This window comes from Ranitomeya variabilis, chromosome 6, assembly GCF_051348905.1.
Source record: "Ranitomeya variabilis isolate aRanVar5 chromosome 6, aRanVar5.hap1, whole genome shotgun sequence".
NCBI classification, from domain to species: domain Eukaryota; kingdom Metazoa; phylum Chordata; class Amphibia; order Anura; family Dendrobatidae; genus Ranitomeya; species Ranitomeya variabilis.
Genome location: NC_135237.1, coordinates 160,404,798 through 160,428,784, shown reverse-complemented (window position 1 = coordinate 160,428,784; position 23,987 = coordinate 160,404,798). Strand labels below are relative to the sequence as shown.

At 42.8% G+C, this 23,987-nt stretch overlaps 1 protein-coding gene across 4 annotated transcripts in view; it reads right to left on the bottom strand.

The window, feature by feature from the left end:
* GLI3 (GLI family zinc finger 3) overlaps positions 1–23,987 on the bottom strand; it is a 338,369-nt gene that overhangs the window by 297,833 nt on the left and 16,549 nt on the right. For all 4 annotated transcript variants that reach the window (XM_077269180.1, XM_077269181.1, XM_077269182.1 and 1 more), the window contains exon 2: positions 12,079–12,241. In XM_077269180.1, the coding sequence (XP_077125295.1) occupies positions 12,079–12,202 (124 nt within the window). In that variant the 5' untranslated portion in view covers positions 12,203–12,241. The remainder of the gene's footprint in view (positions 1–12,078; positions 12,242–23,987) is intronic.

The following is a 23,987-nucleotide window of genomic DNA, read 5'->3' as shown; positions in this document are numbered from 1 at the left end:
CTATTCGCACCAATGATCCAAAGATTTGCAGCTATAAAAAAAGCAATGATCCTTATTTCATCCTTAAATTAAATGCTATATACAGTACACAATAATTTACAAGGCTATTGCTAAAATTACCCTGGAACTGAATGTATTTTCATTCCTGTGCATAATGGTCTGCAACTCATTAAAAGTAATGTGATTAACGTGTGCAAAATGAGTTGTCCATCTACTCTCGTTATGGAATCTGTCTTTAATTACAAAATCGTAAATGATAAATCTAGGACATTTCATAGAGTTTTCCTCAAACAATACATCATGTCATCTAACAGGTAATTATTTTCCGGTAAACTATGATGGTGGAGATGTATATATACAGAGCATATGGGAGACAATGGGCATAGCTTTACCATGTAAGCAAGAAAGTAAACTGCAAAAAATGATGTCACATCATCTGCAAAATTATTAAGAATATGTTTTATCACTACTCTTCGCTCCCATTATATACAACAAAGAGAGAAAGACAGCAACATTATATTCAGGTAGAGGAAAAATAGCTGTACCTGTAAGGTGGTAACGTTTCTTCTTGTGGAGAGTGGCATGCCAGAGTGAGGAGACTTATGCAACATATGCAAACTGCCTCTTCAGAGAGGAAGAGGATTAGAACTCTAGCGCCACTTATTGGAAGTAGAAATTCTAAAAGTCAATATCAACCCTTTAACGAGCCTTCCCAGTTGATTTGGAATAAAAGCCTAACCAGAATCTCAATTTGCAGACATGATGTTTTGGGTTATTGCCCATCGTCAGTGCAAAGTATGAGATCTGATTTGGCTAGGTGAGAGGCTTAATACTGGGATCTAACGGGTAACGTTTCTCCTTGTGGAGAGTGACAAGCCAGGCACCTTTGATTCGAGCCTTAAGAATCTAAATAGTCAAATCAGATCTTAACTTTGCACTGACGAGGGGCAATACTGTGCCTGAAAATTGAGATTCTCGTTTTGCTTTTGCCCTAAGTCAAATGGCAAGGCTCGCAAAAGGTCGATATTGACTTTTAGGATTGTTACTTCTAATAGGTGGCAGTAGAGTACTAGCCCTCTTTCTCTCTGAAGAGGTAATTTGCATATTTAATTTCACAGAGGAGCATGCATGGCATATAAGTCTCCTCACTCTGACATGCTAGGCCTGGCTTGTTACTCTCCACAAGGAGAAATGTTACTCCTTAGATCACAGTCTTAAACCTCTCACCTAGCCAAATCAGATCTCATACTTTGTACTGACCAGGGTAATACCCCGAAACACCGTGTCTGAAAATTGAGATTCTGATTTGGCTTTTATCCTAAGTCAAATCGCAAGGCTCGTTAAAGGGTCGATATTGACTTTTAGGATTGCTACTTCCAATAGGTGGCACTAGAGTTCTAGTTCTCTTAAGAACTCTCTGAAGAAGCAATTTGCATATATTTAATGCAATGTTCTAAGGCTAAGTTCACACTAGCGTTTGAGTCCGCAGCGTGGTGCTGCGGACTTCTTTCCTTAAGCTCCGCCTACTTCTGCATGCGTCCTGCGTACCTATCTTTAACATTGGGTATGCAGGGACATGTGTTGTATGCGGATACGTCCGCTTGCGTCATTTTGACGTGCCCGGCGAACGCAACATGTTGCATTTTCTTGCGTTTGGAAGGCACGTCAAAACAATGCACGCGGACGCATCCGCATACAATGCATGTCCCTGTGTACCCAATGTTAAAGATAGGTACACAGGACACATGCGGAAGTAGGCGGAGCTTAAGGAAAGATGTTCGCAGCACCACGCTGCGGTCTCAAACGCTAATGTGAACTTAGCCTTAATTAGTTAATAGCGTTGGCATATGCTAAATTCATGCAAAAAAATTAACACCTGTACGACCTATGGCATGTAGGTACGTCATAGGTCGCATCCCCCTCAAAGGTCGCAGCTGTTTGGGGTCTCAAAAGATGCAGGCTCAGAGCAAGGAAATACAGAAAATTCAGATACTACTAAATCAAGAGACTTACAAAGGCTGATACACAAATACCTCCAATTTCATACACTAAACACTAAGATGGTATTGCAGGAGACTCTTAGCTATAGGTTTCTCCTTTAAAGCCTCACTTGTAGAAGTTAAAATGAGGATGCAGTGCCTCTTTACAAACTACACACAGTACAGTACATGACTGTAAATATAAGGCCACTGGGTAAAAATATGACGATTCTTCAACAAGTTACCATGCAAAAAAAAAAATTATAAAAACACGAAAAAATACATGTAAAGCGCTATAATAATAAATAATAATAATGTTTCTTATTGGGTGGGCTAAAATGTGCATTGGAGGCTTTGTCAGAGATTCCTTCATAAATGGCCTAGAAAAATTAGATCTATTTTTTTTCTAGTAAAAGGACAGACACAGTGACGGAAACCCTTGATGTCCATTTTGTGATTGATTCCATTGAATTCTATTCTTCTGTTCCTATAATGCAACAGCAAAACAGAAACCTTAATATGTATATGATGTAATTTCCCTTACATCATTCTGAAAAAATGCCATAACATGCTCATGCTAAATATGTTGTCTAAAAAAAGGAAAAGCAAATAGTCTAAAAAACGTCAATGTAAGGGTGAGAAATGACACATTCCCATTCACTAACATTATCCATCTAAAACCATTAGGTCTCATGAACACAACAATTGTGTGTGCACTCCTTATCTATGTATCTATAGGGGAGTCTCCGCATAGCTCTGTCATCACTGCACACGTTGCATTTTTGCTGCTCTCTTGGAAGTAGGAAACTTGCCTCAAAAAAGCAGGTTTTGCTTAGTTTTTGTTGCTTTTCTTGCTCCATTTTTGGTGCGCTTTTTTTTGCTGCCTTTTTATCATAGTACACTTGCCTCTTGCACATGCTGATAAAGTTTAGTGCATGAAAAAAATCTGATTCTACTTCATCAGGTTTTGGCACAAAAAACGCAGCAAAAACTGATACCTGATAACTGATTCAGCATTTTTGCAACATTTTTTTGCACCATCCATTGCTTTCAATGGGTGAAAAACGCTGAAAAAATGCTGAAAGTAGTGACACGCTGCAAAACCAAAGTTTTGCACAAAATACCGAGGCCAAAAAAAAACAAGCTGCGTGCATGAGATTTCTGAAATGTCACAGACTTTGCTGGTACTATAAAACGCAGCTGAAAAAACGCTTTAAAAAAAGCTGCAAAAACGCAACATGTTTGGATGCCTCTGTACAGTATGTAATCACACACACAGGCACAGTATAAGCCTATCGGTTTCTATGGGCCTCGTATTGCGGATATTTAAGACAACTAAGGGGTTCTTTAAGAATGTCTATCATTTTAGAAACTCATTACTGATGATTTATTTTGCATTATTATTTATGACTATTATTTTATCTTCAGAACATAGGAATTCAGTTGTTCGCTGCTCTTTTAGTAGTAGTGTCTTGGGGGAGGCTGCAGTGTGAAGGAATTTTCTTTTGCAGGAAATGTCTGTACACAACACTGATTGGAGATAATAAAGCATGTATACCACAATACACCCGGGGATACCATGAAAGGATGACATCCTGCAGCCAATGACTGGAGAGAAGTCTGAAATGCATTACTATGTCTTCTCAAAACAAGTTTGCTTGCAAGAAAGGCAGTAAAATAAAGAAAGCCTCCCACTGAGCCATATTTGTTATATTGGAGCAAGACTAGAATCTAGGAATAGCTTCTCAGATCCAGGAAGTTACAGACGCAATGATGCTGTAGAGCAGGGGTCTCAAACTCGGCGGGGTATGTGGGCCGCATATAGAAAAAATCTGAATTGGGGGGGTGCATTCTTTGAAGGATAAAGTGACATTTTAAGTTATGCAAATTGCCTCTGCTGAAAAAGAGAGGACTTAACTCTATAGCGCCACCTATTGGAAGTAGCAATCCTACAAGTCACAATCAACCCTTTAACGAGTCATGCAATATGACTTAGGATAAAAGCCAAATCAGTATCTCATTTTAAGTTATACCATTTTTTCTGTACACCTTTTGAACATTTTTTCCGTGTTTTTTTTTTCTTTCTTTTTTTAGAGCTTGGGTGGTTATGAATGTGGTGATAACAAATGTGCACTCATATTGTAGTTACTAGATGGTGGCCCAATTCTAACGCATCTGGTATTCTAGAATATGCATGTCCACGTAGTATATTGCACAGCCCACGTAGTATATTGCACAGCCACGTAGTATATTGCCCAGTCACGTAGTATATTGCCCAGCCACGTAGTATACAGCACAGAGCCATGTAGTATATTGCCCAGTCACGTAGCATATAGCCCAGTCACGTAGTATATTGCCCAGTCACATAGTATACAGCACAGAGCCACGTAGTATATTGCCCAGTCACGTAGTATATAGCCCAGTCACATAGTATATTGCCCAGTCACGTAGTATATTGCCCAGTCACGTAGTATATTGCCCAGCCATGTAGTATATTGCCCAGTCACGTAGTATATTGCCCAGTGATGTAGTATATTGCCCAGTGACGTAGTATATTGCCCAGTCACGTAGTATATTGCCCAGTCACGTAGTATATTGCCCAGTGACAGGCCACGCTATATATAACAGTGGCCACGCAGTAAGACGGAAGTACCCCTTAGACAATTATATATATAGAAGATATAACGCATACTAATAACAGTACAATAAATAATAGCAGTAAGTATAACACAAAATAACTTAAGAGTAATACTAACAGCACTGATAGAGTAAATAAGACGAATGTTACTAATGTGTCCTGAGGTCGCAGCATGTCCGCCGTGCACACTGTGCAGCCTGGAGATGCCGCCAGGGGAGGAGCGTTCCCGGACACGTGCTCCACACCGGGGGTCCTGGGATAACACGGCCGCGCTTCCCCGTGCTGGATCAGAGGAGCGCCCCCTGCCGGAGGCTGGCGGTGATGCTGGCAGTGGAGGCTCCAGTTCAGTACATGTAGTGCTCTTACCGTTACCGGAGCGTGTATTCGTCCGCAGAAGATGGCGGGATGCGGGGAGCCGGCTCGGATACACCATGTTTCCGAGCTCGGAGTGCGAATCTGAAGTGGAGATGTCTCTGAGCCTGGCCTGGACCAAAACACGCTCGTACGGGAGCACGGCCAGCGTGACGGCACCCTGGGCCGAGAGGTACATAGAGCACCTGGCCAGCCCCGGGGATACCCTGCAGGGCATCGCTCTCAAGTAGGGGGTGACGGTAAGCAGGGGAAGGGCCTGGGAGGCTGAGGGCGGTGTGCCAGGCTGGTGGGAGTGTGGAGCCCACCACCTGAGCTGTGTGCGGGCAGGAGACTGGCACTGCCGGGGTCTGCGGGGGGAGACCGTGGCGCACAGGGCATACAGTGCTAGGCCCAGCGCACACTGCAGGGGGTGTGTGTGTGTGTGTATGACCGGAGGGGAGTATGCGGGCGCAGGGCACTGACTGCAGGGGAGTAGGGAGGGACTAATCGGACTGTGGCCGTCGCTGATTGGTCGCGGCAGCCATGACAGGCAGCTGGCGAGACCAATCAGCGACTTGGATTCCTTGACAGAGGCCGCGACCAATGAATATCCGTTACAGACAGACAGACGGAAGTGACCCTTAGACAATTATATAGTAGATGTTCCCACATTGTAGCTATGTCCCCCTATCCAGGTCCCCATATTGTAGTTATGTCCCCATCCAGGTTCTCATATTGTAGTTATGTCCCCATATTGTCGCTATGTCCCCCAATCCAGGTCCCCATATTGTAGCTATGTCCCTATCCAGGTCCCCATATTGTAGTTATGTCCCCATCCAGGTCCCCATATTGTAGGTATGTCCCCATCCAGGTTCTCATATTGTAGTCATGTCCCCATATCAGGTCCCCAAATTGTAGCTATGTCCCTATATTGTAGTTATGTCCCCATCCAAGTCCTCATATTGCATTTTTGTCCTCATATTGTAGATATGTCCCCATCCAGGTCCCCATAGTGTAGTTATGTCACTATTCAGGTTCTCATATTGTAGATAATGTCCCCATCCTGGTCCCCACATTGTAGTCATGTCCCCATGTCCCTAGATTTTAGCGGAGGAAAATAGAAAAAAAAGTATGGTCAATTCTGCACTAATATCCCCCATCCTGGTAAATATATGTCCTCAATTCAGGTATACATGGTCCCCTCATACCTATTCTGGTATGCATGACCCCCTCATCCCTTACCTGGTATACATGGCTCCCTCATCCCTATCCTCGTATGCATGTCGCCCATCCCCATTCCTATCCTGATATGCATGGTGCCCATACCCATCCCTATCCTGGTATGCATGGCGCCCATCCCCATCCTGGTATGCATGGTCCCCTCATCCCCATCCCGGCATGCATGGTCCCCTCATCCCCATCCTGGCATGCATGGCCCCCTCATCCCCATCCTGGCATGCATGGCCCCCTCATTCCCATCCTGGTATGCATGGCCCCCTCATCCCCTATCCTGGTATGCATGGTCTCCTCATCCCCATCTTGGTATGCATGACACCCTCATCCCTATCCTGGTATGCATGACACCCTCATCCCTATCCTAGTATATATGGCCCCCTCATCCCTATCCTGGTATGCATGACACCCTCATCCCTATCCTAGTATACATGACCTCCTCATCCCTATCGTGGTATGCATGGCCCACATCAGAAAAACATTAAAAAAAATAAACCATTATACTTACCTTCCCTGCGCTCCCTCGCAGCATCTTGTTCTGAATCCAGATGCTGATTTATGCTAGTAAGCAGAGCATGGCAGTGACGTCATGTGCTGCCTACAAGCAGAGGACATCTGCCGGAATACTCACTGCTCTCCATGCCGAGACTATCGTAGTGGAGAGCAGTGAATATTCATTGATCTTTAATAGCGGACACAGTAGCCAACCGGGCGATCACGTGTGCCCTCTATATGTAAATATGTCATAGCTTTGCGAAACTTACAGTTTATTCATTGTAGAATGAAGCAATGAATAATTCCAGAATGCTGGAAGCTAGGAGTCTGGCATATTCATGAGCTGTGGACTCCCCCTAATGCAGATTTACAGCTTTTTCCTAATTAGGGCTTGTGCACATTTGTCCCGTTTTTGTTGCATTTTTTTCAGGCAGATTTGTCAAAAAAATGTAAAGCTTCCTGATGCCAGCAAAGTGAACGAGAATCCTGAATTCTCATGCAAACGTTTGCTTATTTTTTTTCTTACAGATTTAAATGCAACATGTAAATTCTTTGAGCGTGTTTGATGCAGATTTCACCCATACAAATGAATGGGGGAAAAGCTACAACAAAAACGCTTGTAAAAAATGCACCAATTTAACATTGCGTATTTCCTGCCAAGAGATGCAGAAAGTTTTGCACCAAATAGTTAATGTGTGCACTTATCCGAAATGTGGATGGGGTGAAATCCGTTAATCAGTGACAAGAGGAAGAAAAGGTTCCTGTGCACAGAATATGAACCACTCTTCAAAAAAACAAACGTAAGTTCCACAAAACTACACCATAATCCACCAAGAAAATGACAGTGCTGATATTAGGTTGCCTGCCATGACTTCATGCAGACAGATTCCAGCAGTCAAATCATTATAATGGATGCATTATAATGGCAGTGATGTATGAAATATGAGAAATATTGAGTTACAATTCCACAAAGTTAGGTGGAAAGGCAGACAAAGAGGCACACCTGGATCTCAAAGAAATGGCCGAAAATGAAATGCCTGAAAACTCCACTTTCTTTCTTTCCACGGCTGAATGGTCAAGGTGATATTTAATATACGCAGGTATGCCGCAAGTCAAACTTATATCACAATTTCTATACAAGACCTGGAATACATTAGGATATTACCCTAAGGTGTTATCCTAATTCCCTTCTTCAATTTTGTAGGCTATAGGGAAGGATTAAATCTATTCCTGCTTTTCTTTCAATAAACTGTGTTGATTAGAAACTCAGTAGATTCTTTACATCCTTGAAAGTATCACTGTATATTCTATAGAAAAAACACACTTTATTTCATCTTATTATTGTAGGGCCATGTTCCCACATAGCATAAACGCCGTGTCTTTTTCCGCTACATTGTTATTTTATGCAGAAAATCCACTACGTTCGCAGCCTGAGCTTTTGGTCCATTTTTGATGCTGGATATTTTCCCGAGTCAAAAAGACGGCGTCTAAGGCTACTTTCACACTAGCGTTAACTGCATTACGTCGCAAATGCGTCGTTTTGCCGAAAAAACACATCCTGCAAAAGTGCTTGCAGGATGCGTTTTTTCAGCATTGACTAACATTAGCGACGCATTTGCGACGCATTGCCACACGTCGCAACCGTCGTGTGACGGTTGCGCCGTGCTGTGGCGGACCGTCAGGACCAAAAAACGTTACATGTAACGTTTTTTGCTCCCGACAGTCCGTTTTTTCCGACCGCGCATGCGTGGCCGGAACTCCGCCCCCACCTCCCCGCACTTCCCTGCACCTCACAATGGGGCAGCGGATGCGCTGGAAAAATGCATCCGCTGCACCCGTTGTGCCTATGCAGCATCAATAGTAACAAGATATAATGTTAAAAATAATTTTAAAAATTAAAAATCGCAATATTCTCACCTACTGGCGTTCCCGCGCAGCGTCACCGATGCTCCCGGCAGCTAGCGTTACTTCCTAGTAATACATTGCGAAATCTCGTGAGAAGTTGCAGACTCGCGAGAACGCGACTTCTCGCGAGATTTCGCAATGTAGTAATAGGAATGCTAGCTGCCGTGAGCATCACTGCACGGGAACGCCGGTAGGTGAGAATACTGCGATTTTCTGCTTTTTTAAGCTGGTTTGTGTGGTGTATGCGTTTTCGCAGCGGAAAACCGCTGCGAAAACACATACACAACAGGTGCACATAGCCTCGACGGGTCTGTCAGAAAGACGGGCCCAGTGCACATGTTTTCCACAATCTGCACAGGATCCGTCATTTCAACGTTTTGACGGATCCAGTGCAGATCTGGAAGACGGAACTGTGAAAGTAGCCTTACAGTTCCAGCAAAGTGGATGGGATTTATAGAGATCTCATGCCCACTGTGCTTTTTTTTCTCAGCGTAAACTGACCTGCTGTGTGTTTCAAATCCGCAATATGTCAATTTCTCTTGCGGGTACGCAGAGCTTTCTGTGTGGATTTTCCCATAGACTTGCATTAGATGTGGAAGATCCACAGGTAAAAATTGCACATGCGCATGTAATCCACACCTAAATATATTAATAAAACTTTTATCAAAGCCAAATACAAGACATATCAAATACAAATCAGCTTTATTTAAAGCATAACATACCAAAAAGAGACTATAAAATGCAGCGTCAAAAACGTGGTAAAAGCAATGTTAAAAAAACCACAATGAAAAATCAAAACTAACCACATTTAAATAACAAATGCAGAAAATCTGCGTCAAAAACTCACTAAAAACTCATCATGGGAACATAGCCTGACCTTTCTAACAAAGTGGATGTTATTTCATGAAAGCTCATGGCCAGTGTGTGTTTAAAGACACCATTAAATTGTGCTTTAAAATTTGCAAGTGTTTTTAAAGTGCAGAACTATTATTCACGCAGAAGCGAAAAAAAACGTCATCCATGAGAATAACCCTTTAAAACCAATGGGCATGAGGACAATCATACTAGTATTTAAATTATACCATAAATGTCTGATTTATTTTAAAACAAATCAAATAATGTAAAACCCATATCTGAAAAAGTTTGAATGCTGAGTAAAATGTAAAGGAAACAAGAATGCAATGATTTGGAAATCTCTTATAGCCATATTTTATTAATTACAGAACACAGATCAGAAATTGAGACTTAGACATATTCCATTTCATTTTTGAAAAAATTAACAAATTAAAATATTGATGGCAATAATCCTAGTTTCACACTAGCGTTTTGAGGAGCTGCGGCCTGCGTACCTATCTTTAACATTATTTAACATTAGGTACGCAGGTCGTGCCACTGTATGCGGAAGAAATTGCTACAAGCTGCATCCTACGCTGGTCGCCGCATCGTCAAAACGATACATGCGGAAGCATCCGCATACAGCGGCACGACCTGCGTACCTAATGTTAAAGATAGTTACGCAGGCCGCATGCCGGCCGCATGCAGAAGTAGGTGGAGCTAGAGGCAGAGGTGTGGCCAAGGGCGGGGCTTCACGGAGGAAGTCCGCAGCCCTCTGCAGCTCCTCCAAACGCTAATGTGAAACCGGCCTAACACACTGAAGAAAAGTTGGGACATGGCCATGTCTACCATTTTGTAGTAGTCCCACTTCTTCCCACAACAGTATGAAAACGCCTGGGAAGTGAGAAGACCAATTTCTGGAGTTTTAGCAAAGGAATTTTGTCCTATTCTTGTCTGATGTAGGATTATCGATGCTCAACAGTACTGGATCTTCTTGGTTGCATTTTTCATTTCAAAATGCTCCAAATGTTTTCTATTGGTGAAAGGTACGGACTACAGGTGGCCAGTCCATTACCCGAACTCTTCTTCTGAGAAGCCATACTATTATGATGGATGCAGTATGTGGTTTAGCATTGTCTTGCTGAATATGCAAGGCCTTCTCTCTGATGTATGACCAACGCCATAGGTACTAATGTAACACAATTCCATAAAAGATGCAGGTTTTTGAACTGTGTGCTGCTAACAAGCTGGATGGTCCTCCTGAGTCCACAGAACACAGCATAAAGAATTTCACATTTTGATTCATCTGACTACAGAACAGTTTTCCATTTTACTTCAGTCCATTGTACATGAGCTTTGGCCCAGAGAAAGATAGAGCTTTAACTTGCATTTCTGAATTGCCCAGCGGGCTATGTTCACAATGATTTCTGGAAGTATTCCTAAGCCTATGCTGCGATATGCACCATCAAATCATGCCTGTTTATAGTGCAGTACCATCTAAGAGGTCGCCTATCACAAGAATCCAATATTTAAACATTAAACATTTTACATTCATAAACTGCTACACAATTTTTAAACCCAGTTGTTCAGATTGGTGAACCTCTGACCATATTTGTTCCTGAGACTCTGCCTCTCTAAAACATTCTTTTTGTACATAGTCATATGACTTAATTGAAGATTGACCCTCTAGCTGTTTTTCATTAGCACCACTTACTTTTCCAGCCTTTTGTTAACAAAAATGTCTCATCTTTTTTTTAAGTGTGTTGCTGCTATCTGTTTCTAAATCAGTTACCTTCTTCAAATGGAATGGAAAAATGTCTGACTTTTATCTTCTGGTCTGTGTCCTATGTTCTCTTGTGAATAAAAAGTGATTTCTAAATCATTGCATTCTTGTTTTTAATTACATTTTATGCAGTGTGCAATTTTTTTGGGAATTGGGGTTGTATATGGATAAACAATATAGCTCATTTACAGGTATAATATTTATCAGCTGGTTCACAATGTACGCTGCAGCCAACAGGTGACACATTCTGGTCTCTATACTATGGTAGAGATCTGGATATATTCCTCATATTCACTGCATATGCTGGTGAGGCTTGTACAAATTAATCACCATGGAGCAGCCGGCTGGACTCTCTTAAAAGCTGGTTGTGTGAATATTGGGGAAACTCTAAGTTAGTAAAACCCACTGTCAGCATCTATCTCATGCGTGTGGGCACCTGCCAAATGTTCAGCAATGGCAGATTATTTTACATTCGTAATCACAGCAGAATAAGTAGGAAGGCATCCTTAGTTGTAACAGACACAAGCTGAAATGTTGATTTCCAACTGTCAAGGTATCATCTATCCACACGATCCTAGATTCATACCACTGCTAGCTTCTTAGCTAAAGTTGACACAAACATAAATAGATAACTATAGATGGACCGTTATACTCCATTTCAGTGGAATATGCATATTTTTTTCCTTTGGGAAAATGCATTAAAAAGGGGGCAGGTATTAAAAAAATGTTAGTCAAAAGCAAGAAATGGTCACAACCTCAAAATTATAATTGTAGAACTGAATTTGCTTCCTAGCAATACACACGTTAATCTGAACAGCTCAGAGTGTTAAAGGCGCCAAAACTTTGCATGTTCCACTTACCATTGGAGGTTGTACTGGAAGCAACTGCCTTCTCACTCACGTCTGTCCTAGTGTGAGCTTTCAATATGGAGTTCTCTACTTTTTTCTTTTCACTCATTGTAGTGTTGTGAGACTGTGTCTCCATGTTGTCTTCTCATAACTTTCAACATCCGAGTTTAGAGCGCTGAAAATGACAAAACGTTGTGTGTGTTGTTAAACCAAAGTGGAAACTATTACCTACTGGTCACTGCAGTATAGTGCAACATGTGTCATCAGTATTATGGGACACAATGTAATATATTACATACTACTATAGAGCAAAGTTCTGTGCAGCAACCCTGGACTTTGTATGAGACACTCTAGTAAACAGCTTTGACATATTTACATGTAAAAAAAAATTCTTATAAGGAGATCATTGCCCATGAAGAGCGTAACCCTTTGGCAGACAAGAGGGAGCAACACGTAAAATGACATTTGTGGTATTTCCTGATGAAGAAGTCTCAGTACTTTGAAACGGGTTCAATAAACCACATTTTATTTAATATACTCAGATCTTCAGTTATTCAGCAGCGCAGAATAAGTCCATGTTTTTTTCCCAATTTCTATTTATCTGGTGGCCATTATTGGACCTGTGGATCTGCTGCAGCGAATATCTCCTATAAGCTTAACCCCTTTACCCCCAAGGGCGGTTTGCACGTTAATGACCAGGCCAATTTTTACAATTCTGACCACTGTCCCTTTATGAGGTTATAACTCTGGAACGCTTCAACGGATCCCGGTGATTATGACACTGACATATTGTACTTCATGATAGTGGTAACATTTCTTTGATATTACCTGCGTTTATTTGTGAAAAAAATGGAAATTTGGCGAAAATTTTGAACATTTCACAGTTTTCCAACTTTGAATTTTTATGCCCTTAAATCACAGAGATATGTCACGCAAAATACATTGGTGTCTGCACTCGGCGTACAAGACGGCACCCGGCGTATAAGACGACCCCCGACTTTTAAGAAGATTTTCAGGGGTTAAAAAGTAGTCTTATACGCCAGAAAATACAGTACTTTATAAGTAACATTTCCCACATGTCTACTTTACATGAGCACAATTTTGGAACCAAAATTTTTTTTTGTTAGGGAGATATAAGGGTTAAAAGTTGACCAGAAATTTCTCATTTTTACAACACCATTTTTTTTTAGGGACCACATCTCATTTGAAGTCATTTTGAGGGGTCTATATGATAGAAAATAACCAAGTGTGACACCATTCTAAAAACTGCACCCCTCGAGGTGCTCAAAACCACATTTAAGAAGTTTATTAACCCTTCAGGTGTTTCACAGGAATTTTTAGAATGTTTAAATAAAAATGAACATTTAACTTTTTTTCACACAAAATTTATTTCAGCTCCAATTTGTTTTATTTTACCAAGGGTAACAGGAGAAAATGGACCCCAAAAGTTGTTGTACAATTTGTTCTGAGTACGCTGATAACCCATATGTGGGGGTAAACCACTGTTTGGGTGCATGGCAGAGCTCGGAAGGAAAGCAGCGCCATCTTACTTTTCAATGCAAAATTGACTGTAATTGAGATGGGACGCCATGTTGCGTTTGGAGAGCCCCTGATGTGCCTAAACATTAAAACCCCCCACAAGTGACACCATTTTGGAAAGTAGACCCCTTAAGGAACTTGTCTAGATGTGTGGTGAGCACTTTGACCCAACAAGTGCTTCACAGAAGTTTATAATGCAGAGCCGTAAAAATAAAAAATCATATTTTTTCACAAAAATGATCTTTTCGCCCCCAATTTTTTATTTTCCCAAGGGTAAGAGAAGAAATTGGACCCCAAAAGTCGTTGTGCAATTTGTCCTGAGTACGCTGATACCCCATATGTGGGAGTAAACGACTGTTTGGGCGCATGGCAGAGCTCGGAAGGGAGGGAGCTCCGTTTGAATTTTCAATGCAAAATTCTATGCAAAATTGACTGGAATTGAGATGTCCATGTCGCGTTTGGAGAGCCCCTGATGTGCCTAAACATTAAAACCCCCCACAAGTGACATCATTTTGGAAAGTAGACACCCTAAGGAACTTATCTAGATGTGTTTTGAGAGCTTTGAACCCCCAAGTGTTTCACTACAGTTTATAACGCAGAGCCGTGAAAATACATTTTTTTTTTCACAAAAATGATATTTTAGCCCCCAGTTTTGTATTTTCACAAGGGTAACAGGATAAATTGCACCCGCATAGTTGTTGTCCAATTTGCCCTGAGTACGCTGATACCCCACATGTGGGGGGAACCACTGTTTGGGCGCATGGCAGAGCTTGGAAGGGAAGGAGCGCCATTTGGAATGCAGACTTAGATGGATTGTTCTGTAGGCGTCACGTTGCGTTTGCAGAGCCCCTGATGTACCCAAACAGTAGAAACCCCCCACAAGTGACCCCATATTGGAAACTAGTCCTCCCAAGTAACTTATCTACTTATCTACAGTTTACAACGCAGAGCCGTGAAAATAAAAAATCCTTTTTTTTCCCACAAAAATGATTTTTAGCCCCCCAAATTTTTATTTTCCCAATGATAACAAGAGAACTTAGACCCCAAAAGTTGTTGTCCAATTTGTCCCGAGTACGCTGATACCCCATATGTTGGGGTAAACCCCTGTTTGGGCGCACGGGAGAGCTCGGAAGGGAAGGAGCACTGTTTTACTTTTTCAACGCAGAATTGGCTGGAATTGAGATCGGACGCCTTGTCGCGTTTGGATAGCCCCTGATGTGCCTGAACAGTGGAAACTCCCCAATTCTACCTGAAACCCTAATGCAAACACACCCCTAACCCTAATCCCAACGGTAACCCTAACCACACCCCTAACCCTGACACACCCCTAACTCTAATCCCAACCCTAATCCCAACCGTAAATGTAATCCAAACCCTACCCCTAACTTTAGCCCCAACCCTAACCCTAACTTTAGCCCCAACCCAAACCCTAACTTTAGCCCCAACCCTAACTTTAGCTCCAACCCTAACCCTAGCCCTAACCCTAGCCCTTACCCTAACCCTAGCCATAACCCTAGCCCTAACCCTAGCCCTAATCCTAGCCCTAACCCTAGCCCTAACCCTAGCCCTAATGGGAAAATGGAAATACATTTTTTTAATTTTATTATTTTTCCCTAAGGGGGTGATGAAGGGGGGTTTGATTTACTTTTATAGCGTTTTTTATAGCGGATTTTTATGATTGGCAGCTGTCACACACTAAAAGACGCTTTTTATAGCAAAAAAGTTTTTGCGTCTCCACATTTTGAGACCTATAATTTTTCCATATTTTGGTCCACAGAGTCATGTGAGGTCTTGTTTTTTGCGGGACGAGTTGACGTTTTTATTGGTAACATTTTCGTACACGTGACAGTTTTTGATCGCTTTTTATTCCGATTTTTGTGAGGAATGACCAAAAAACAGCTATTCATGAATTTCTTTTGGGGGAGGCGTTTATACCGTTCCACGTTTGGTAAAATTGATAAAGCAGTTTTATTCTTCGGGTCAGTACGATTACAGTGATATCTCATTTATATCATTTTTTATGTTTTGGCGCTTTTATGCGATAAAAGCTATTTTATAGAAAAAATAATTATTTTGGCATCGCTTTATTCTGAGGACTATAACTTTTTTATTTTTTGCTCATGATGCTGTATTGCGGCTAGTTGTTTGCGTGACAAGATGACGTTTTCAGCGGTACCATGGTTATTTATATCTGTCTATTTGATCGCATGTTATTCCACTTTTTGTTTGGCGGTATGATAATAAAGCGTTGTTTTTTGTCTCGTTTTTTTTTTCTTAAGGTGTTCACTGAAGGGGTTAACTAGTGGGACAGTTTTATAGGTTGGGTCGTTACGGACACGGCGATACTAAATATGTGTACTTTATTGTTTTGTTTTTTTATTTAGATAAAGAAATGTATTTATGGGAATAATATATTTTTTTCTTTATTTAGGAATTTGTTTTTATTTTTTTTACACATGTGCATTTTTTTTTTTTTACTTTTTTACTTTGTCCCAGGGGGGGACATCACAGATCGCTGATCTGACTGTTTGCACAGCACTCTGTCAGATCAGTGATCTGACTTACAGCGCTGCAGGCTTACCAGCGCTTGCTCTGGACCCGGTAGTCCCTGCAGGACCCGGATGCAGCCCCGCGGCCATTTTGGATCCGGGGCCTGCAGGGATAGGAGGTAAGAGACGCTCGGAGCAACGCGATCACATCGCGTTGCTCCGGGGGTCTCAGGGAAGCCCGCAGGGAACCCCCTCCCTGCGCGATGCTTCCCTATACCACCGGAACACTGCGATCATGTTTGATCGCAGTGTGCCGGGGGTTAATGTGCCGGGGGCGGTCCGTGACCACTCCTGGCACATAGTGCCGGATGTCAGCTGAGATAGTCAGCTGACACCTGGCCACGATCAGCCGCGCTCCCCCCGTGAGCGCGGCCGATCACACTGGACGTACTATCCCGTCGGTGGTCATACGGGCCCACCCCACCTTGACGGGATAGTACGTCCGATGTCAGAAAGGGGTTAAAGGGAACCTGTCACCCCCAAAATGGAAGGTGAGTTAAACCCACCAGCATCAGGGGCTTGTCTACAGCATTCTAGAATGCTGTAGATAAGCCCCCAATGTAACCTGAAAGATGAGAAAAAGAGGTTAGATTATACTCACCTGGGCGGGCGGTCCGATCCGATGGGTGTCGCGGTCCGGGGCCTCCCATCTTCTTACGATGACGTCCTCTTCTTGCCTTCACTCTCCGGCTCCGGTGTGCTTTGTCTGCCCTGTTGAGGGCAGAGCAAAGTACTGCAGTGCGCAGGCGCAGGGCCTCTCTTACATTTCCCGGCGCCTGCGCACTGCAGTGCTTTGCTCTGCCCTCAACAGGGCAAAGTACACCTGCGCCAGAGCCGCAGCGTGAAGAAAAGAAGAGGACGTCATCGTAAGATGGGAGGACCCGGACTGGACCGTGGCGCCCATCAGACCAGAACCGGACCGGGACTGCCCCTGGGTGAGTATAATCTAACCTCTTTTTCTCATCTTTCAGGATACATCGGGGGCTTATCTACAGCATTCCAGAAAGGTGTAGATTAGCCCCTGATGCCGATGGGCTTAGCTCACCTTCGATTTTGGGGGCGACAGGTTCCCTTTAATATATAGCTCAATCCGGTGAGTGCAATTTGATTGTTTTAAGCCAATTGTATTTTGGATAAGACCCTCTTTGTGCTATTTTCTCCAGCAGCACCTACTTGATCTGGTTGTTCTTGGTGCTCTTTACCACATTCCTGATTGGACAATTTCAAGAAAAAGTGAGAAGAAAAAGTGTATAAATAAATGCCATGCTGTCAGTTATTCTTCACATCATGTCAAAAGAGCGAAGATCCTCTCCCTCCCCCTTTTTTATTCTTTGATTTATGCCATGCTGTTTATTTGAGGGAAAAAATGCCCAGTCTTTTCTGGGTGAATTGGAGTATTTATATGTGCAATTTATTGGTTTTATGGTTATTTATTTATTCAAATGTTATATAAGGTTATTTCAGTTACCCTAAATAAACACCGTGGCCATTGTTCTCCGTACATTTGTGTCTTGTGTATTTATTATATTGTTAATGGGTATTGTGTTACCATGAACCAGAACCCATCAAACCTACTCCTACATGCCATCAATCCCAGCACCTCTTCTGATTAGTAGGCATAACTTAATAGTTTGCGCCACACTGCAACAATGATGGAGCACCGGACTTATTAACCAAAGAGGTGCAGGGGTTTCTGACAGATTGGAGGATTTTAGCACGGCTCTGACTGACATGGCCACTGGACCAGGGTCCTGCAAATCTTTTTAAGGTATGTGCACACGTAGTTTTGAGCTCTGCGGATTTTTCCGCAGCGGATTTGAGAAATCTGCAGGTAAAAGGCACTGCGTTTTACCTGCGGATTTACTGCAGATTTATGGTGGATTTTATGCGTTTTTTGTGCGGATTCTACCTGCGGTTTTACACCTGTGGATTCCTATTATGGAGCAGGTGTAAACCGCTGCGGAATCTGCACAAAGAATTGACATGCTGCGGAAAGTAACCCGCAGCGCTTCCGCGTGGTTTTTTCCACAAGATGGGCACTGCGGATTGCGTTTTCCATAGGTTTACATTGTACTGTAAACGCATGGAAAGCTGCTGCGGACCCGCAGCTGCAGATCCGCTGCGGATCCGCAGCAAAATCCGCAACGTGTGCACATAGCCTTACTCATCTCTAGTTTTGAGGGGGAAAAAATTAAAAATGAACCAAAGAACAAGGGAACTTGTACTGTAACACAATTTTACCATACTCAATTTTAATCAAACTTTTAAATTCTAAAACTGTCTGCAGAATTAAAACACCAATTTCAATGAAAATAGATCTTTAAAAAATAAAAACTCAGAAAAGATAAAAACACAGCCATACATCACAAAGTCTCATACTACAAACTCCAAGTTTCCCTGAAGCAAAAACAAATTGCTCACACTTATATCAACTGTATCTCAATCCCAATGCAAAGGAACACTAAACTTTTGTTTTTAAGAACACCTCCTCCTCCCCCCCAACTACAAGAAAACCATTGGTATAACACTCAAAGTGCAGGAGAAAAACATTCCTATCAGTCATAGTAGCCGTCCTCTTAATGCTCCAGGGCTCTTCTTTTTCCACCCACAGCCTTTTAATTGCAGTTCTCAACAATGCAGCCATCTTGGGAGCAATCAAGTACATTTATTTCACCTGACTACTAAGGAGGTGCTATACGTAAACCTGTTAGTAAAATTATTATTATGCTTGTTCATATACAGTACCAACATATTCCACAGCACTTTATCATCATTGTCCATGTTGGGGCTCACAATCTAAATTTTCTATCAACATCCTTTGGAGTTTGGGAGGAAACCGGAGAATCCGGAGAAAACCCAGGCAAACATGCAGAGAACATACAGACTCCATGCAGATTTTGTCCTTGGTGGGATTTTAACCCAAAACCAGAAAGCTAACTCCTGAGCCTCCATAAAATTCAGACAATTAGGTTATAAACCCCAAACAAAAAGAAAAGTAATTGCGTTTCCTTTGTAATATTTAAACCTTATATAACCAATAGATATAAACACCATAGCAAAACTGTACATTAATAAGAAAAAAATGAACTTTTTTGAATTTACCAAATGTATGCAATTAAACAAAGAGTGAAAAACGTAAAGGGGTCTGAATACTTTCCGCCCACACTGTGTGTATATATATTGTGAGGCTGTGGCCTCTGATACAGCTAGGGGGCGCTGTTTGTTCCCCCAGAATGTGCATGCAGACGGATGAAGTCCATAGGTGTGCATGAGAGTCATGGATTTCCGGTCCGGGTTTTCCAGGTGACTGAAGGCCACAGGTTTGTGTGTGTTTAAAAGCCCTGCAGTAAGGGGTATGGGTGTGTCAGGCCGTGCAGGCCTGGTGCACGTCAGTGTCAGTCTGGTGTGTGCTGGTCTGCAGAGTGCATGGAGGCCAGCAGAGCCAGCACCCAGGGCAGCTGAATAGCCTGGCACCCGCAGCGTACACAGAGATGCAAGTCGTCCATGGTACTGGTCTCGGATGAGGACAGTCCTGTGCCCGGAGGTTGACAGTCCTGTGCCCGGAGGTGGTTGTCCTGTGCCCGTAGGAGTCGGATGTGGACAGACCTGTGCCCGGAGGTGGATGTTCTGTGCCCGGAGGTGGATGTCCTGTGCCCGAAAGAGGACTAGCATGTGCAATGATTGCAAACAGGTGGATATGGTGCCCGGCTGCTATCCGGAGGATATCCTGAACTGTGTACGACTGTGTGAGTAAAGCGTCTGTAAGAGACTTTGTCTTATTTGTACCCGGCTGCACTCCAGAGGATAAAGAGGGCAATGCGCTGAGTGAGTACAGAGACTGTGATACAGCGATGCAGGACACCCACGGGAACTAGTCAGAGGAGGGCTGGCGTGAGTAGTGTCTGCAACATATGAGGCTGTGTGTATAGAGACGTACAGAGTCTGAGATGGCGTGCGGTCGCCCAGGGAAACTGGACAAGGGAAGTCTGGCCTGTTTAGGGACCGCAAATCTAAAGCCATGTGAAATGTATTGCATTAAACTGGTGTAAACTGATCACTGAAGTTATATGCATTTATGTGAACTGGACTTTAATGCTGTGAAGAAACACATTAAGGGCTGTCCCACACGTCCAGATAATTCCGGTACCGGAAACAATCGGTACCGGAATTATCCGTGTCCATGTGCCCCTACGTTTCTGGTGTACATCAGTGTGGCACACTTGCGGCACACGTGTGCTGCCCGTGTGCCCACTGGGTACCACACGCACCGTGCTGGGTACCACACGTACCAGCATCTGGTGCTGAATCTGTGATTCATATCTTCTGTGCAGCAGTGTTTGCTGCATAGAAGATATGAATAATAGTGTTTAAAAGAAAGATCTATCTGTCCCCCGCCCTCCCACCCCCTGTGCCCCCCCCCCCCCCGCTGTTCTGAAAATACCCGCTTCCCTCGTTGGCTGTCGCTGCTTCCTGGTCTGGCCGCTCCTTCTACTGTATGCGGTCACGTGGGGCCGCTCATTTACAGTCATGAATAGGCGGCTCCACCCCTATGGGAGGTGGAGCCACATATTCATGACTCTAATCGGCGGCCCCACGTGACCGCATACAGTAGCAGGAAGCAGCGACAGCCAACGAGGGAAGCGGGTGAGTATTTTCAGAACAGCGGGGGGGGGGCACAGGGGGTGGGAGGGCGGCGGACAGATAGATCTTTCTTTTAAACACTATTATTCATATCTTCTATGCAGCAAACGCTGCTGCACAGAAGATATGAATCGCGGCTTCAGCACCATGTGGGGGGGACAGCGCTTACTGTAGCGCTGTCTCCTGCACGCCACACGGACTGCACACGGAGAAGGTCCGTGTGTGGTCCGTGTTTTACACGGACCCATTGACTTTAATGGGTCCGTGTAATACGTGCGCTCCCACGAACACTGACATGTCTCCGTGTTTGGCACACAGAGACACGGTCCGCAAAAAATCAATGACATCTGCACAGATGCATTGATTTTAATGGGTCTACGTGTGTCAGTGTCTCCGGTACGTGAGGAAACTGTCACCTCACGTACCGGAGCCACTGACGTGTGAAACCGGCCTAAAAGAGACTTTTGTGTTTGAATTTGTGGGTCACTGCTTCTTCACTGCATACGATGCTACTACAGCTTTACAATATATATATATATATATATATATGTGTATATATATATATATATATATATATATATATATATATATATATATATATATATACTCTGCCCATACATGCATTTAGATATTTAGAGGGAACCTGTCACCCCCAAAATCGATGGAGAGGTAAGCTCACCGTCATCAAGGGCTTATCTACAGCATTCTGTAATGCTGTAGATAAGCCGCCGATGTTACCTGAAAGAGGAGAAAAAGACGTTAGATTATACTCACCCAGGGGCGGTACCGCTCCGATGGGTGTCTCAGGTCCGGTACAGCGCCTCCCATTTTCATTCCATGATGTCCTCTTCTGGTCTTCACGTCGCGGCTCCGGCGCAGGCATACTTTGTCTGCCCTGTTGAGGGCAGAGCAAAGTACTTCAGTGCGCAGGCGCCGGGCCTCTCTGACCTTTCCGGCGTCATGGGGACGTCATGGAATGGATAGGAGGCGCCGCAGCGGACCTGAGACACCCATTTGACCGCGGACCGCAGCGGGACCGCCCGGGTGAGTATATTATAACCTTTTTCTCCTCTTTCAGGTAACATCGGGGGCTTATCTACAGCATTACAGAATGCTGTAGATAAGCCCCTGATGACGGTGAGCTTACCTCATCATCGATTTTGGGGGTGACAGGTTCCCTTTAACCAACCTCAGCAAGACATAGCATGTCATACAACCAATATGTGTGCCATATAACATTAGCCCCAGTGAACCATAAAAAGTACCTTAAAGAGGACCAGTCACGAGGTCAAAAGTGTTCAATTTCACTGATATTTTATTAAGGCTATGCCTGCAGAAACTTGGGTCTTTTTATTTGGTGCTAATTTTTATGCTCTTTACCAAAAAGGTATAGCTCATAGGCTAATTATGCAGAACATCCTAAAGCAATGCCCCATTTGGCAAAAACGATAGAAATTAGCACAAAGTAAAAAAGGCCCATATCTCTGGAACCATATGGCATATTTAAATTTAAAAAAAAAAAGAAAATAAAAAAATACTCAGGAGAAATAATAAAATACCGTAAGTGCAAAACTGGTTATTTTTCACCTGGTGACAGGTTCTCTTTAAGAAAGCATTTTTTTTCCACAACAGACTTTTGTTGGTTGCACTCTAAAAAACACTTTCTTTTATTATAATGGATTTGTACTACTTTCTAAAAACAAAAAGAAGTAAATATAAGAGAGGCGTGAGTCAAGGTAACATTTTCCATTTTATAATGAAGAGTGAACTGCTTAAAGAAACAAACATAGAAGACCATGTTAAATGTTACACTTGAGAAAATCACCCCCATGCTGTGAAGTGACAGACAGGTGGGCATTGTTTTAGAAGAAGCAGATGACCAGTCAGTAAAATTCCCACTAAATCACCTGTGATCATATATTGTCACTTTACTAGATAGTAAATGCTTACATAATCACAGTTCAGTAAAATGTTAGAACTATACCTATGAAACATTTGCTATTTAAGCATCTCATAAAAGCCATGGAATTGTTTAATCAAATTGATCTCTTAACCCCTTCACCCCCGGAGCTTTTTCCGTTTTCGTTTTTCGCTCCCCTCCTTCCCAGAGCCATAACTTTTTTATTTTTCCGTCAATTTGGCCATGTGAGGGCTTATTTTTTGCGGGACGAGTTGTACTTTTGAATGACATCATTGGTTTTAGCATGTCGTGTACTAGAAAACGGGAAAAAAATTCCAAGTGCAGTGAAATTGCAAAAAAAGTGCAATCCCACACTTGTTTTTTGCTTGCCTATTTTGCTAGGTTCACTAAATGCTAAAACTGACCTGCCATTATGATTCTCCAGGTCACTACGAGTTCATAGACACCTAACATGACTAGGTTATTTTTCACCTAAGTGGTGAAAAAAAATTCCAAACTTTGCAAAAAACAAAACAAAACAAAATTGCGCCATTTTCCGATACTCGTAGCGTCTCCATTTTTCGTGATCTGGGGTCAGGTGAGGGCTTATTTTTTGCGTGCCGAGCTGGCGTTTTTAATGATAGCATTTTGGTGCAGATACGTTCTTTTGATCGCCCGTTATTGCATTTTAATGCAATGTCGTGGCGACCAAAAAAACGTAAATCTGGCGTTTCGAATTTTTTTCTCATTACGCAATTTAGCGATCAGGTTAATGCTTTTTTTTATTGATAGATCGGGCGATTCTGAACGCGGCGATACCAAATATGTGTAGGTTGGGGTTTTTTTCAATTGATTTATTTTGATTGGGGCGAAAGGGGGGTGATTTAAACTTTTATATTTTTTTTATTTTTTTCACATTTTTAAAACTTTTTTTTTTTACTTTTGCCATGCTTTGCTTCTATAGCCTCCATGGGAGGCTAGAAGCAGGCACAGCCCGATCGCATACCTCCCAACTTTTGAAGATGGGAAAGAGGGACAAAGTTTACGGCGCGCGAAGCGCGCCGCGGCAAATTTTAGGCCACGCCTCTGACCACACCCATTCATAATTAGTCACACCCATATCCACGTCCCAAGCACACCCATTTAGCACTGCTGATCACACTGTTTCATATACAATAGTTATAAACAAAAAAATATGGCCACACAGTGCTCCATACTGTATAATGACCACACATGATGCCCCATACTGTATAATGGCCACACATGACGCTCCATACTGTATAATGAACACA